General features: G+C 40.1%; 1 protein-coding gene across 1 annotated transcript; it reads left to right on the top strand.

Moving 5' to 3' along the window:
* The first annotated feature begins 2,969 nt into the window (after nt 1-2,969).
* LOC107812230 (uncharacterized) lies at nt 2,970-3,356 on the top strand. The gene has a single exon (XM_016637283.1). It carries the CDS (start codon nt 2,970-2,972, stop codon nt 3,354-3,356), a length of 387 nt encoding a protein of 128 aa, XP_016492769.1.
* The last annotated feature ends 12,239 nt before the right edge of the window (nt 3,357-15,595 follow it).

The raw sequence follows: 15,595 nt of genomic DNA, 5'->3' as shown, positions 1-15,595 counted from the left end.
TTGGAAGAAGATGTCAACCAAAGAATACTCCGTAGAGGAACGATTGAAGAAAACCCCGGCGCAGATATCGATCATGGATTTACTGATGAGTTCTGAAAGTCATAAAGACGCCCTGATGAGAGTGTTAAGTGGGGTGAGCACGCCCACCAACAACATCAGTGAGGCACTGGAAGCAACCATTGGGAAAATGGTCGAAGAAAATATGATCACTTTTCGAAGAGATGAACTTCCTATAGAGGGCGTGGGTCACAACAAAGCTTTACATATCACTGTTAAATTTGGAGAAAAGGTGGTGTCCCGAGTACTGATTGATGGAGGATCAGGAGTCAATATCTACCCACACTTTACTCTATGAGAGTTGGGCATCCATCTAACAGAAGTAAAGGAAAGTCATGTGACAGTAAGTTCTTTTGACGGGTCGCAGAAGGGCGTCATTGGAGAAATTTAATTGGCTCTTCAAATTGGACCGGTTAAGTTTCCCATACTATTCCAAGTGATGGATATTTCATCTTCATACAACCTATTGCTAGGAAGACCTTGGATACACATGGCAGGGGCAATCCCATCTACCCTGCACTAGCGCATGAAGTTCGAGCGGAGTTGCCAAGAGATCGTATTCAATGGCGAATGGAGTCAATCAGCTTATTTGGAACATGTAGTCCTGTTCATAGAGGGACTAGACGGGGTCGTATTCCATGCAACTGAGATCATACAGACCACGGAAATAGAAGAGACCAGACAAAATATGGAAATACAGTCACCGTATAAATCAAAGATGGCCATGAGAGAAATGATAAAGTACAGATACAGACCAGGAACCGGGCTGGGAGCCCAATCAGACGGGATAACTGAGTCGATTGAGCCAAATGGGCAGAAAGGCAGAGCCGGCATATGGTATCATCCTCCAACTAGGAAGACTTGTACCGGTAGCTTCGGGAAAATAGCTTTTGTGCCAGAGTGTGTTTCGGGTATGGGTTAGAGCTCAACGCCAGAGGATGACATCGTCGATGGAATGGGAAGGCTGTTCGTGACCATGATTGAGGAATGCTGTGACAAAATTGATATCAAGACACCGACCATTCGGAATGCCGAACTAGGAGAGGACCTGCAGAATTAGACCGCCAACCCGTCTTTTGTTCGCCGAGAGTCTTGGTAGTGTGGAATTATAAATATTTTGAAAAGAGTGCACGGTTAATTGAGGCTTGAACTGTGTCAGTACTTTTTTGTCATTTGCCTCTTTGAACGCTCAGACGTTCCTCTTTTGATGAAATGAAAGAAATATTTGCTTAAATTTATTGCAAATTTATTTATTGCTTTATTTATACTTAGTTTTTATTTTAGATAATCAAAACGATAAAAACCAGCATTCCGCGTTTATGACATGTAACGAAACCCTTGAGCAAAGCGATCCAAATTATGAGGAATACGACGAAAGCATGATGCCAGATAATTTTCCATAAGAGATCGAACAACTGGAATGCAAGAAAAAGCCAAAAATTGAGGAGACAGAAGTGGTCATCTTAGAAAGCTAAGAAGACATAAAAGAAACCCGAACTCAGCATCCTTCTAAAAGCAGAGCAGAAAGAAGAGTTGGTAGTGCTCCTCCGACAATACATCGATGTGTTTGCTGGTCGTATGATGACATGCCTAGGTTAAGCACCGACATATTTCGCCTCAATTTCCTACCGATATCCTCATCAACAACTATGCGAAGCACGAACAACAGTCATTTGTGGACTGTTTCACCGGGTACTACCAGATCCCGATGCACGAAGAGGATGCAGAAAAGATAGCGTTCACTACACCTTGGGGAGTTTACTGCTACAGAGTCATGCCGTTCGGCCTCAAAAATACCGGCGCCACTTACAGGAGGGCCATGATCTTTTTCACAACATGATTCATAAAGAGATCAAGGTATATGTGGGTGACGTCATCGTCAAGTCTCGAAAGAGTTCAGAACATTTGGATGACATGAGAAAGTTTTTCGAATGTTTGCGGAGGTATAGTTTGAAGTTGAACCCTGCAAAATGTGCATTCGGAGTCCTTGCTGGTAAATTGCTAGGTTTCATCGTAAGTAGAAAAGGGATCGAACTGGATCCTTCAAAGATCAAAGCCATTCAAGAGTTGCCACCGCCCAAGTACAAGAAGGATGTGATGAATTTCCTGGGTAGGCTGAATTACATCAGCCGTTTCATAGCCCATTCTACGGTAATTTGTGAACCTATCTTCAAGCCGCTGAAGAAGGATGCTGCCACAAAAAGGACAGAAGAGTGTCAAAAAGCTTTCAACAGAATTTAGGAGTATTTGTCAAATCCACCAGTGTTGGTTCCTCCCAAGCCCGGGAAGCCACTGTTGTTATACCTGTCAGTTTTGGATAATGCATTTGGATGCGTGTTGGCACAACATGATGAGACTAGAAGAAAGGAGCAGGACATCTATTACTTAAGCAAGAATTTCACACCATGTGAGGCCAAATACACTTTGATAGAGCGTATTTGTTGTGACTTGACTTGGATCGCCTAGAAACTAAGGCATTACATGTCGGCATACACCACATATTTAATATCCCAGCTCGACCCACTCAAATATATCTTTCAGAAGCTGATGCTTACAGAAAAACTAGCCAAATGGAAAACTCTTCTCAGCGAATATGACATTGTGGACATAACGCATAAGGCCATCAAAGGACAAGATTTAGACGATCACCCTGTATAGAATCCAGTGGACAGGGATTATGAGCCGCTCACTACGTACTTCCTAGATGAGGAGGTGTTATTCGCCGGATAAGATATCGTAGAATCATACCCAGGGTGGAGAATGTTCTTCGACAGAGCAGCAAATTTTAAAGGAGTAGAATTGGGGTAGTCCTAATTTCAGAATCAGGACAACACTACCCAGCATCAGCAAAGATAAGGTTCCCTTGCACCAATAATATGGCCGAGTACGAAGCATGCATCCTCGGGATCAGGATGGCGGTCGACATGAACATCAAGGAGCTTTTGGTCATAGGGGATTCTGATCTATTGATACAACAAGTTCAAGGAGAATGGACTACCAAGAACATCAAGATCCTTCCATACCTGCACTGTGTAAAAGAGTTATGCAAGAAGTTCATAAAGATTGAGTTCAAGCACATTCCCAGGATCCAGAACGAGTTTGATGATGCTCTTGCAACCTTATCATCCATGATTCAGCATCTAGATAAGAAATACATCGACCCTATCGAGATAGAGATCAGAGATCAACATGCGTACTATTTTCATATAGACGAAGAGCCGGATTGTAAACCGTGGTACCATGACATCAAACGGTTCCTTGGATCAGGAGAGTATCCAAGGAATGCTACTAATAGTTAGAAGGTAGTGCTCAGAAGGCTGGAAAATCACTTTTACCTGAACGTGGAATTCCTGTATAGGAGGACCCCAGACTTGGGTCTGTTAAGATGTGTAGATTCCACTGTAGCACCAAGATTGTTTGAAGAAATACATGCAAGAACATGCGGACCCCACATGAACGGCTTCACCTTAGCCAAAAATATCTTAAGAGGCTGATACTTTTGGATGACCATGGAAAGTGATAGTATCTGCTATGTACAGTAGTGTCACCAGGGCTAGAACCACGGGGATTTCATCCTAGTCCCGCCTAATGAGTTGAATGTAATGGGTTCGCCTTGGCCGTTTGCCACTTGGGGCATGGACGTGATTGGACTTACACAGCCAGCTACATCAAATGTGCACCGTTTCATCTTGGTAGCCATTGATTATTACACCAAATAGGTCGAAGCTCCTACATCACGAAGAAAGTAGTCGCAGATTTTGTCCATAACAACATCGTCTGCCAATTTGGGATACCCGAGTCAATCATCATTGACAATGCAACTAATCTAAATAGTGATCTCATGAGGAAAATTTGAGAGAAGTTCAAAATTGTACACCGCAACTCTACAGCCTACAGACCGCAAATGAAAAGAGTAGTTGAAGCAGTGATAAGTCGGTATTTAACCAACTTATCTCATCTTTAATCTTAGAGTTTTTCTATGTTTGATTGCTAAAATAGTGTGTTTAATGCCGTTTACTTCTATTTTATAGGTTTTATGTAATTTAGAAGTGATCGGGAAGAAACCAAGCGAATACAAGTCAAAAAGGGGCTCAAAAGCAGAAATCTGGAAAGTGACCTCAGGTGTCGCAAATGCGAGTAGGAGCTCGCACTTGTGAAGTCAACCATGCCAGTCAACGTCCCCAAACTCGAACATGTGAATCGGAATTGCGAAGTCAACTAGGTCCAATAGAGTTCGCAAATGCAAAAGTAGGGCCGCAAATGCGAAGTCAAACCCGACAGTCAACTTTCGCAAATGCGAAGCCCTTTATCGCAAATGCGATATTCAACAAAAAAGTCAAGATTCGCAAATGCGAAAATCCCTTTGCAAATGCGAAGATCGCACTTCAGTTCTGGGCACTTATGTAATTTTACATTTTTATGCCCCAAACCCTTTAATACATGACCTAGGTCATCTTTGGCATATCTTTGGCTTATTTTTCAGTCTCTTGACAAGAGAATACAAGTTTAGGAGCTAGGGTTCTTGCACACACACTTAGGTCTTGAAGATTTGAAGCTTTTGATTGAGAATTTCTTACCCATTTATGTTCATTTCTTCATCTAAGTGTGTAGTATTTTTCTAACACTTGGATCTTACTTATGGGAATATTCATATTTAAAGTGTGGATTAAGTATCTTGTTGTGCTTATGTATTGAACGATTTTTATTTATTTTGAAGTGAGTTATTGTTTCTTTAATTATTCTTGTTCTTTAATGTTTCCAAAAGGATTAGCTAACCCTAGGACTCGCCCATTAACTTCGAATTAATTTTGGAAAAGATAATTTGGGGGTTGGGAAAGATTAATTAACAAGAACTTGAGGCGTTAACCCTCACTTTATAGATTCTACCTAGGGATAGGATTGAACTACTTGTAGCCACATCATGTGCTCTTAATCTCTTAATTGTTTTAGGGATAATTCAATTAGGAAGTCTTGTTAGTTTTCGGAAGAAGCTAATATCGAATTAATATCCGAGGCTAATTAACATAATCTCGCTCATATTTGTAAAATCGTGAAATACATTGGATAGTTACTTGAGTGTAATTCTCCGTGTATCCATGCTTGTAGCCATTGATCATTTTACTTGCTTTCTAGGTTAGTTTATATTTTTTCATTTAGACATAAATAGTTTTCCAAAATCCTTTGAAGTGTTTGGCTTAGCATAACAAGTGATAATTCTCTTACATTGCCTAATCGCCTACATATTATTCTCTGTGGGATTCGACCCTGGCTCATAGTTGGGTATATTATATTGTATTCGACCATGTCCATTTACTTTTTAGTAGTGGATTAGGACGTCATCAAAATTGGCGTCGTTGCCGGGGAACAGTGTGGCGTATTTAAGTTGTTTGAGAAATAGGCGTACGTGCTTTGGTCCAAACTTGTGAATATTTGTGTAATTATTTTCTTATCTTTATTTATTTTCTTGTTTGTGTAACAATTCGACCGGTTGTTTTGCGAATTAGCGTCACATTCGGTGGCGTAAGGTCTCGATCAACTTCGTATTATGTATAATGACTTACATGTGTGGTCGAGTTCGAATTTCGGACGATTCAGGATTGATTTGAAAGAAGGATTCTTGCTTTAGAAGCTTAAGTGGTAAAAGTTGACCGGAGTTTGACTTTTGTGTAGATGACTCCATAATGGTATTTTGATGATTCCAATAGATTTTTATGATGATTTTGGACTCGGACGTATGTCCGAATTTGGATTTAGAGGTCCGTAGGTTAATTTGATGCATTTCGGCAAAATTTGGAAAGTTGAAGGCTTGGAAGGTCAAGAGGTTTGATCGAGAGTTGACTTTGGTGATATAGGGTCCGGATTCCGGAGGTTGGTATATCTCCGTTGTATGATTTGGAGCATACATGCAAAATTTGACGTCATTACGAGTTGATTTGATATGATTCGACGTGAGTTGTAGAAGTTGAAACTTCATAAGTTCATTAGGTTCGATTTGATGTGTGATTCATAGTTTTGATATTATTTGATGTGATTGAGTCCTCGAGTAGGTCGGTGTTATGTTATGAAGCTTGTTGGTATGTTTGGGGGGGGGAGGGGGGGTCCCAGGGGCCTCAGGTGTGTTTCGGATGGGCTACAGGCCATTTCCTCCTATTATGGATTGCTGATCTGATATCTGGTGCCTTCTTAATCGCGATCGTGAGTAGATTAATGCGTTCACATAAGGTAATTGGGAGGCAGGAAATATTTGTTCTTCACGTTCGCGAATATGTGGACACGTTCATGGGACTTGGGAATTTAGCTCTATGCGGTCGCGAAAGAGGAACCGCGTTTGCATAATGGGTGAGACCGGCTGGGTACCAGTCATTTTAGCCTTTGCGTTCGCATGGTTAAGGATGCGTTCACATAGGCATAATGAGGTAAATCATCGCGTTCGCGGTCAGCGTGTCGCGTTCGCGTAAGAGGAATACCTGGGCAGTAATATAAGAACTCTATTTCGAGGATTTGGCCATGTTTATCATATCTTGAGTTGTAGACCTCAGATTTGAGCAATATTTGAGGAGTTCTTCATGTGTTGGATTGGGGTAAGTGTTCTTTACCCGGATTTGATTTTATTTCATGACTTTATCTTTGTTTTTATTATTAAATTAGTGGTTTGAGTTGGGGGAAAATGGAAATTTTGTGAAAACTTTCAAAAATGTATAATGACGATTTTAAGGACGAATTGATGTTGAAATTTGATAAATTTGGTATGGTTAGACTCATATAAGAATGGGTGTTCGTATTTTATGAATTTTATCTGGTTCCGAGGTGCGGGCTTGGGGTTGACGTTTTAGTTTTTATTAAAGATTGAAGCTTTATTATCTGGATTTGTTTCCTATAGTTTTTATTTATAATATTAAGTTATTTTGGATAGATTTGAGACGTTTGTGCTATTTTTGTCATGTGAAAGCCGTGTATGCGAGGTGACAAGTACGAACTCGGGCATATATGTGGAAAATCGACTGGCTTAGACTCTTAGGTTTCTTTCATGTACTTATTTGGAATTGTTAGCATATGTTATATCCTTTATTCATCATGTCTACTATCACATGTCTTATTCGAAGTTGTCGTTACATGTCACAGTCTTTACTTGTCGAGTTTGCTCTTATATGCTTATTAGGAATTGTTATCACTTTTTGTCATTATGCGATTTATTTTATTGTGAAGCTACTCTCAGTTGAAATTGTCGTCACATGATATCCTTTGTTTCTGGGTTGCTCTCATGCATTTAGACGTAGTACTAGTTTGTGTCATATTTTTTATTGTTAGCCAAATTCATACACTAGAGTCCGAAGTTTTGCCATTTCATGGAAGTACTATCGCTATCGAGGTTATCCTTAAATAATTAATTGTAAATAAAGTTATCGAGAGTCATTAATCTATTCTAATAGAAGTTGAGGTTAAAAAGGGGTGTTGTTCCTTGTTGAGTTACTTTTCTGTTCGTTTTGTTGTAATTAAGATTCTATAGACGTTGTGTTGAGCCGTGGGCTATTTGTTGTGAAAATATTGATATTGTTTAATCTTTGGAAAGGTTATGGCATACGTGCACTTATGATATGAGTTGATATGTTGTGTTGTTGTGATGATATCACATGTGATTTGTTGTGTGGTTTGGTTGTTGTTATGCGGAGTATAAGGGTGACATTTCACCGTTGTTGTTATGCGGAGTATAAGGGTGGCATTTCACCATTGTTGTTATGCGGGGCATAAGTGTGGCTTCTCACTGTTTTTGATTGTGCGGATTGATAAGGGTGGCTATTGTGTTATTGTCCGGGTGGAGCGATATGGGTGGCTATTATGCAGAGTGATACGGGTGGCTATCAGAGAGATAAGGGTGTCTATTATATGGAGTGATACAAGTGGCTATAGGAGAGATAAAGTTGGCTAATGATAATCTTAGGGCAGAGTGATACGGGTGGCTATCGGAGAGATAAGGGTGGCAGTGTCAGGGATGATGTGTGATGGTTGGAGACATTGTGTCAGTGACTTTCGTGTAATTGTATGCTTTTCCTTCTGTTTGTCATACACCTTACGTGACTTACTTTGTTGTTTCGATGAGTTATTCGATGTCTTTGATATTACTTGTTCACTTGGGTTGTAGTAGTATACTCACACAAGTGTACACCGTAGTATGCCACTTACATAGACCAGGAGTACGAAACTTAACATTTATTGATCATGCCTATGTTTTCTTGTATTATCTGTTTCCATGTTGATATTGAGCCTGTGACCATTTCGAGGCGATTATGATTTGGAACCTTTGATCATAACAGGCAGATTGTGATTGTAAGCTTGTGACCATGTCAGATGGATGTGATTGTGAGCCTGTGACTATGCCGGGCGGATTGTGATTGTGAGCCTGTGACCATACCGGGCAGATTGTGAATGTGAGCCTGTGATCATGCCGGGCGTATTGAGATTTTGGCACGTGAGTTGTGTATATGTTTGTGATGCAAGATGTGGGCACGAGGTGCCATGAGTATATTATGGTAGGTTGAGACCCGTGACTTGTGACTATGAGATGAAGCACCATAGAGTGATTTCGTCATGAAACTTGTGTTAGAACGGCTTGATTAGTTGATTGTCCTTTGTGTTTTTCCTTATTTGGTTTTAATGATACTTCACGGTGTTCTTATTGCTTTACTGTTATGTCACTTGTTGGATCTTGTTGCCATTTACTGATTTTCGCTTTCCGTTATTAGTTTTATACTTCTATACTGCACAGGTTATTTTGTCTAGTGAGTGTCTTGACTTGTACCTCGTCACTACTCCACCGAGGTTAGTCTTGATACTTATTGGGTACCGCCGTGGTGTACTCATACTACATTTTGCACATTTTTATGCAGATCCAGGTACTTCGGAGTCTGTCGATTGTTAAATAGCATATCAGATATTGTTGTGGAGACTTCAAGGTATACCTGTCATTGAGTTCGCAGACCTCGGAGTCACATTCGGAAGTTATTTTTGTATAGTTTATTTCTATTCCGAAATAATTGTACTTAGAGATCTTTTAGTGAACTCAAGAGAGCTTATGACTTGTGCTACCGGTTTTGGGATTGTTGGCTTTCTATAGAAATTATGTTTCATATTTAGTTGTCGTTGGTTGAATTTTGTCGTTAATTTAGCAAGCATTAGGCTTATCTAGTTTTAAAGACTTGGTGCCATCATGACATCCTACAGAGGGAAACTAGGGTCATGACAAGTTGGTATCAGAGCTCTAGGTTCATAGGTTCTACGATTCATAAGCGAGTTTAGTAGAGTCTTGCGGATCGGTACAGAGACGTCTGTACTTATCTTCGAGAGGCTACGAAACTACTAGGTAAAATCTCCACTTCTTTCATTCTTGTCGTGCGGATTTGTTGATTTCGAAGTTTGAGCCTTTATATCTCTATTCAATCGTAGATGGTGAGGACACGCACTATCGGATAAGCAAAGTAGACACCCGTGCCCCCTGCTAGAGCCGCGAGAGGACGAGGCCGAGGTAGAGATCGAGGAGGGGCACGTGCCGCCGCTAGAGCACTTGACAGAGCAGCAGTTGAGGAGCCGCTAGCAGCTCTGGTTAGGGGACACACACCGAAGGCGCCTGTTGTTACCCCTGGACTTCAGGAGAATTTTGCGTAGTTCTTTAGCATGTTTGGTACACTGGCTTAGGTGGGATTGATCTCCGTTACACCAGCCACTTCGTAGATTGGGGAAGGAGCTTAGACTCCCGCCGCCCATACTCCAGAGCAGCGGGCTCTTATTGGCTAGGTTCCGGGCGTGGTGCCGGTACAACCTATTATTCTGATTCAGCCTGAGGTCAGGCTAGGGGCATCAGAGGAGGAGCAACTTAGACTTGCGAGGTTCAAGAAGTATCACCCTCATACTTTCAGTGGTTTTGCTTCAGAGGAAGCACATGGTTTTCTAAAGGAGTGCTACTGTATTCTCCGCACCATGGGTATTTAGGAGGCGAGTGGGGTTGCTTTTACTACATTCCAGCTATCAGGAGCAGTGTATCAGTGGTGGTGGGTTTACGAGGAGGGTAGCCCAGCAGATGCAGCTTCACTTTCATGGACTCAGTGCACCACCCGCACGAGGTTCCTACAACGGTTATTCCTGTTATATGGCACAGACTCGGTACGAGCAGCCACGCCCGCAGAGGGGTTGTTATAAGTTTGGTGATACCAGACACATCATGCGAGATTGTCCCAGACACGGGAGGGGTAAATTTCATCAGAGCACTTAGGCTACTGGCTCCATTCCAGTTGCTACTTCACCTGCACAACCAGTTAGAGGTGGAGGACATGCGGGTAGAGGGAGCCCTAGAGGGGGAGGCCTGGCCCGTTGATATGCTTTATGTGGTATGGCTGAGGTCGCTACAGCAGATGGTGTCGTTACAGGTATGGTTTCGATTTGTTATATAGGAGCATCATTCTTATTTTGATTCGACTCTGTTTATTGGGGTGAGTCCTCCTATCTTGCTTCACATATGGGTGAGTTTCGTGATTTTATACTTTGCTTATGTGTTCACCCCTGTTGGGAGATTCTATAGTGGTAGCCCGTGTCTATCGTTTTGATTTTATTCACTATTGAGAGCTTTGAGACTAGAAGTGACTTTCTGTTACTCATTACGGTAAGTTTTGTTGTAATTTCTGGTTGTTTTGACTATAATTTGTGATTTAGATGCTCTACAGGTATGGGGAGTTCGTTATGTGTTGTGATTTTGTTTTGCAGAATTGAATTTGTGGAAGTTTTTGGTTGCTTAATGTCTCGATCAACTTCGCATAATGCATTATGACTTGCATGTGTGGTCGAGTTCGGATTTCGGACTATTCAGGATTGATTTGGAAGAAGGATTCTTGCTTTAGAAGCTTAAGCGGTAAGAGTTGACCGTAGTTTGACTTTTCTGTGGACGACTTAGAAATGATATTTTGATGATTCCAATAACTATGTATTGTGATTTTGGACTTAGGTGTATGTCCAGATTTAGATTTGGAGGTCCGTTGGTTAATTTGATGCATTTCGGCGAAAATTTGAAAGTTGAAGGCTTGGAAGGTTAAGAGGTTTGACCGGGAGTTAACTTTGGTAATATCGAGTCCGAATTTCGATTCCGGGAGTTGGTATAGCTCCATTGTATCGTTTGGAACTTGTATGAAAAATTGGACGTCATTCCAGGTTGATTTGATATCATTCGGCACGAGTTATAGAAGTTGAAAGTTCATAATTTTATTAATTTTGATTTGATGTGCGATTCATAGTTTTGATGTTCTTTGATGTGATTTGAGGCCTCGAGCAGGTCCGTGTTATGTTATGGAACTTGCTGGTATGTTTGGACAGGGTTCCAGGGGCCTCGGGTGTGTTTCGGATGGGCTAGGGCCATTTCCTCCTATTTTGGATTGCTCATATGATATCTGGTGCCTTCTTAATCGCAATCACGAGTAGATTGACGCGTTCGCGCAAGGTAATTTGGAGGCAGGCAATATTTGTTCTTCACGTTCGCGAATATGTGGACGCGTTCTCGGTGCTTGAGAAGTTATCTCTACGCGGTCGGGAAAAAGGAACCATTTTCGCATAGTGGGTGAGACCGGATGGGCACCAGTCATTTTAGCCTTCGCGTTCTCATGGTCAAGGACGCGTTCGCGTAGCCATAATGAGGTAAATCATCAAGTTCGCGGTCAGCGTGTCACGTTTGCGTAAGGTCATTTGGAAGCTTATAATTTTGTGCTTCGCGATCACGAAGCATGTTCCCTGATCACGTAAGAGGAATACATAGGCAGTAATATAAGAAATCTATTTCGAGGGTTTGGCCATTTTTATCATATCTTGCGTTGTAGACCTCGGATTTGAGTGATTTTTGAGGGGTTCTTCACGTGTTGGATTGGGGTAAGTGTTCTTTACCCGAATTTGATTTTATTTCATGATTTTATCTTTGTTTTTATCATTAAATTGGTAGTTTGAGTTGGGTAAAAATAGGAATTTTGTGAAAACTTTCAAAAATATAAAATGATGATTTGAAGGACGAATTGATGTCAAAATTGGATAAATATGGTATGGTTTGACACGTATCAGAATGGATATTTGTATTTCATGAATTTAATCGAGTTTCGAGGTGCGGGCACGGGAGTTGACTTTTGGGGTTGACTTTTTAGTTTTCATTAAAGATTGAAGCTTTATTATCTGGAATTGTTTTCTATATTTTTTATTTATAATATTGAGGTATTTTGGCTAGATTTGAGCCGTCCGTAGGTTGTTTCATTCGAGAAGGTCATTTTAGAGTATCAATCTAGCTTCTTTGATGTAAGTATCTTGCCTAACTTTGTGTGGTGGAACTATCCCTTATGATTTGAGTTGTTTGTGCTATTTGTGTCATGTGAAAGCCATGTATGCGAGGTGACGAGTACGTACTCAGGCTTATATGTGGAAAATCTGCCGGCTTAGACTCTTAGGTTTCTTTCGTGTACTTTTTTGGAACTGTTAGCATATGTTATATCCTTTATTCGTCATGTCTACTATCATATGCCTTATTTGAGGTTGTCGTTACATGTCACATTCTTTACTTGTCGCGTTTGCTCTTATATGCTTATTGGGAGTTGTTATCACTTTGTGTCATTATGTGATTTCTTTTATTATGAAGTTACTCTTAGTTGAAATTGCCGTCACATGATATCCTTTGTTGCCGGGTTGCTCTCATGCATTTAGACATAGTACTAGTTCATGTCATCTTTTTCATTGTTAGCCTAATTCATACACTAGAGTCCGAAGTTTTGCCATTCCATGGAAGTACTATCACTATCGAGGTTATCCCTAATCAATTAATTGGAATTCAAGTTATCAAGAGTCATTAATCTATTCTAATCGAAGTTGAGTTTAAAAAGGGGTGTTCTTCCTTGTTGAGTTACTTTTTTGTTCGTTTTATTATTATTAAGATTCTATATACATTGTGTTGAGCCGTGTGCTGCTTGTTGTGAAAATATTGAGATTGTTGAATCTTTGGAAAGGTTGTGATCTACGTGCACTTGTGATATGAGTTGATATATTGTCTTGTTGTGATGATAGCACATGTGATTGGTTGTGTGGTTTGGTTGTTGTTATGTGGAGTATAAGGGTTGCATTTCACCGTTGTTGTTATTCGGAGTATAAGGGTGGCATTTCACCATCGTTGTTATGCGGGGCATAAGGTTGGCATCTCATTGTTGTTGAATGTACGGAGTGATATGGGTGGCTATTGTGTTATTATCCGGGCAGAGCGATAAGGGTGGCTATTAAACAGAGTGATACGGGTGGCTATAAGAGAGATAAGGGTGGCTATTTTACGGAGTGATACGGGTGGCTATAGGAGAGATATGGGTGGCTGATGATAATGTTAGGGCAGAGTGATACAGATGGCTATCAGAGAGATAAGGGTGGCAATGTCAGGGATAATGTGTGATGGTTGGAGATATTGTGTCGGTGATTTTCGTGTGATGGTGTCCTTTTCCTTTTGTTTGTCATACACCTTACGTGACTTGCTTTGTTGTTTCGATGAGCTATTCGATGTCTTTGATATTACTTGTGGACTAGGGCTGCAATAGTACACTTGCACAAGCATACACCATAGCATGCCACTTATACTAGCTCAGGAGTATGAAACTTTACATTTATTGATCATGCCCATGTGTTCTTGTATTATCTGTTTCCATGTTGATTTGAGCTTGTGACCATGCCGGGCAGATTATGATTTATAACCTTTGATCATACCTGGCAGATTGAGATTGTGAGCTTGTGACCACGCCGGGTGATGACGTCCAAATCCACTACTAAAAAGTAAATGGACACGGTCGCATGTAATATAATTTATCCAACTATGAGTCGGGGTCGAATCTCATAGAGAACAATATGTAGGCGATTAGGCGTGTAAGAGAATTATCACATATTATGCTAAGCCAAACACTTAGAAATGTTTTGAGAAAATATTTATGTCTAAATGTGAAAATGTAAAGTAACCTAGAAATCAAGTAAAATGATCAATGGCTACAAGCATGGATACACGGGGAATTACACTCAAGTAACGATCCAATGTATTTCACGATTTTATAAATATGAGCGAGTTTATGTTAATTAGCCTCTAGTAATAATTCTATATTAGCTTCTTCCAAAGACTAACAAGACTTCCTAATTGATTTATCCCTAAAATAATTAAAAGATTAAGTACACCCGATTATGTCTACAAGTAGTTCAATCCTATCCCTAGGTAGAATCTATAAAGTGAGGGTTAAAGCCTCAAGTTCTTATTAATTAATCTTTTTCAACCCCAAATTATCTTTCCCAAAATCAATTCGATGTAAATGGGCTAGTCCTAGGGTTAGCTAATCCCTTTGGAAATATTAAAGAACAAGAATAATTAAAGAAACAATAACTCACTTCATAGTAAATAAAAATCGTTCAATACATAAGCACAACAAGATATTTAATCCACACTTTAAATATGAATATTTTCATAAACAAGATTCAAGTATTGAAAAAAATACTACACACTTAGATATTCAATCCAAAGCAAGAAAATGAAGAAATGAGCATGAATGAGTAAGGAATTCTCAACCAAAAGCTTCAAATCTTCAAGACCCAAGTGTGTGTGCAAGAACCCTAGCTCCAAAACTTGTGTTCTTCTCTCAAAATAGGTCCAAGACTGCCCAAGATTTGCCAAAAATATCCTACAAATGAGCTAGGTCGTGTATTAAATGGTTTGGGGTCAAAAAATGTGAAATTCCAAAATTGCCCAATTTTCTGCCCAGATTTGTGAACCGTGTTCGCGGAAGAACATTTGCGATCGCGAAGAGTAATGATGCAAAGCATTGCGATCGCAAACCAGACCCTGCATTCGCGTAAGGCACCTGACAGCAGCTGACAAACTTCTTCTTTGCGTTAGCAGCCTTTGGTCAGCGTTCGCGAAGTTAATTTTTTCTAGACTTACGCGATCGCATAAGAATATTCGCGATCCCAAAGAGCATTATCTGGAAGCAGTCATTTTTCCTCAATTTAACACATTTTGACTTGGTTTCTTCACAATCACTTCTAAATCACATAATACCTGTAAAATGGATGTAAACGACATTAAACACGCGATTTACTCAATCAAACATAGCAAAAATCTAATATTAATGACGAGATAAGTTGGTAAAATACCAACTTCTCAAACCCCCAAACTTAAACTATTTCTTGTCCTCAAGCAATTCAACAACTAAGAACATCCTTCCATAAAATCATCAATTAAGCTCAATGGAATACCAAACATCATTTCAAGTCAAAAAGGTTCAAATTAAACACAATCTAGTGACTTTGGTTGGTACCAACAATTAATCCAACGCATATGAATCACCAACTTCTCACAAATTTCATTTCAATTCAAGTGCTCAAACACCATATTAATCAAAGTAGCAACCAAGTCATGACACTAAAGCTTCAAAATTTGCTTCATTATCACAAACAAATTTCTTTTGTTCATTCCTGCTAATTGGAGACTGGATTAAGTTGACAACTCAAA

Source organism: Nicotiana tabacum, chromosome 24, assembly GCF_000715075.1.
Source record: "Nicotiana tabacum cultivar K326 chromosome 24, ASM71507v2, whole genome shotgun sequence".
Classification (NCBI taxonomy): domain Eukaryota; kingdom Viridiplantae; phylum Streptophyta; class Magnoliopsida; order Solanales; family Solanaceae; genus Nicotiana; species Nicotiana tabacum.
This window is presented reverse-complemented; position numbering and strand designations above follow the sequence as displayed.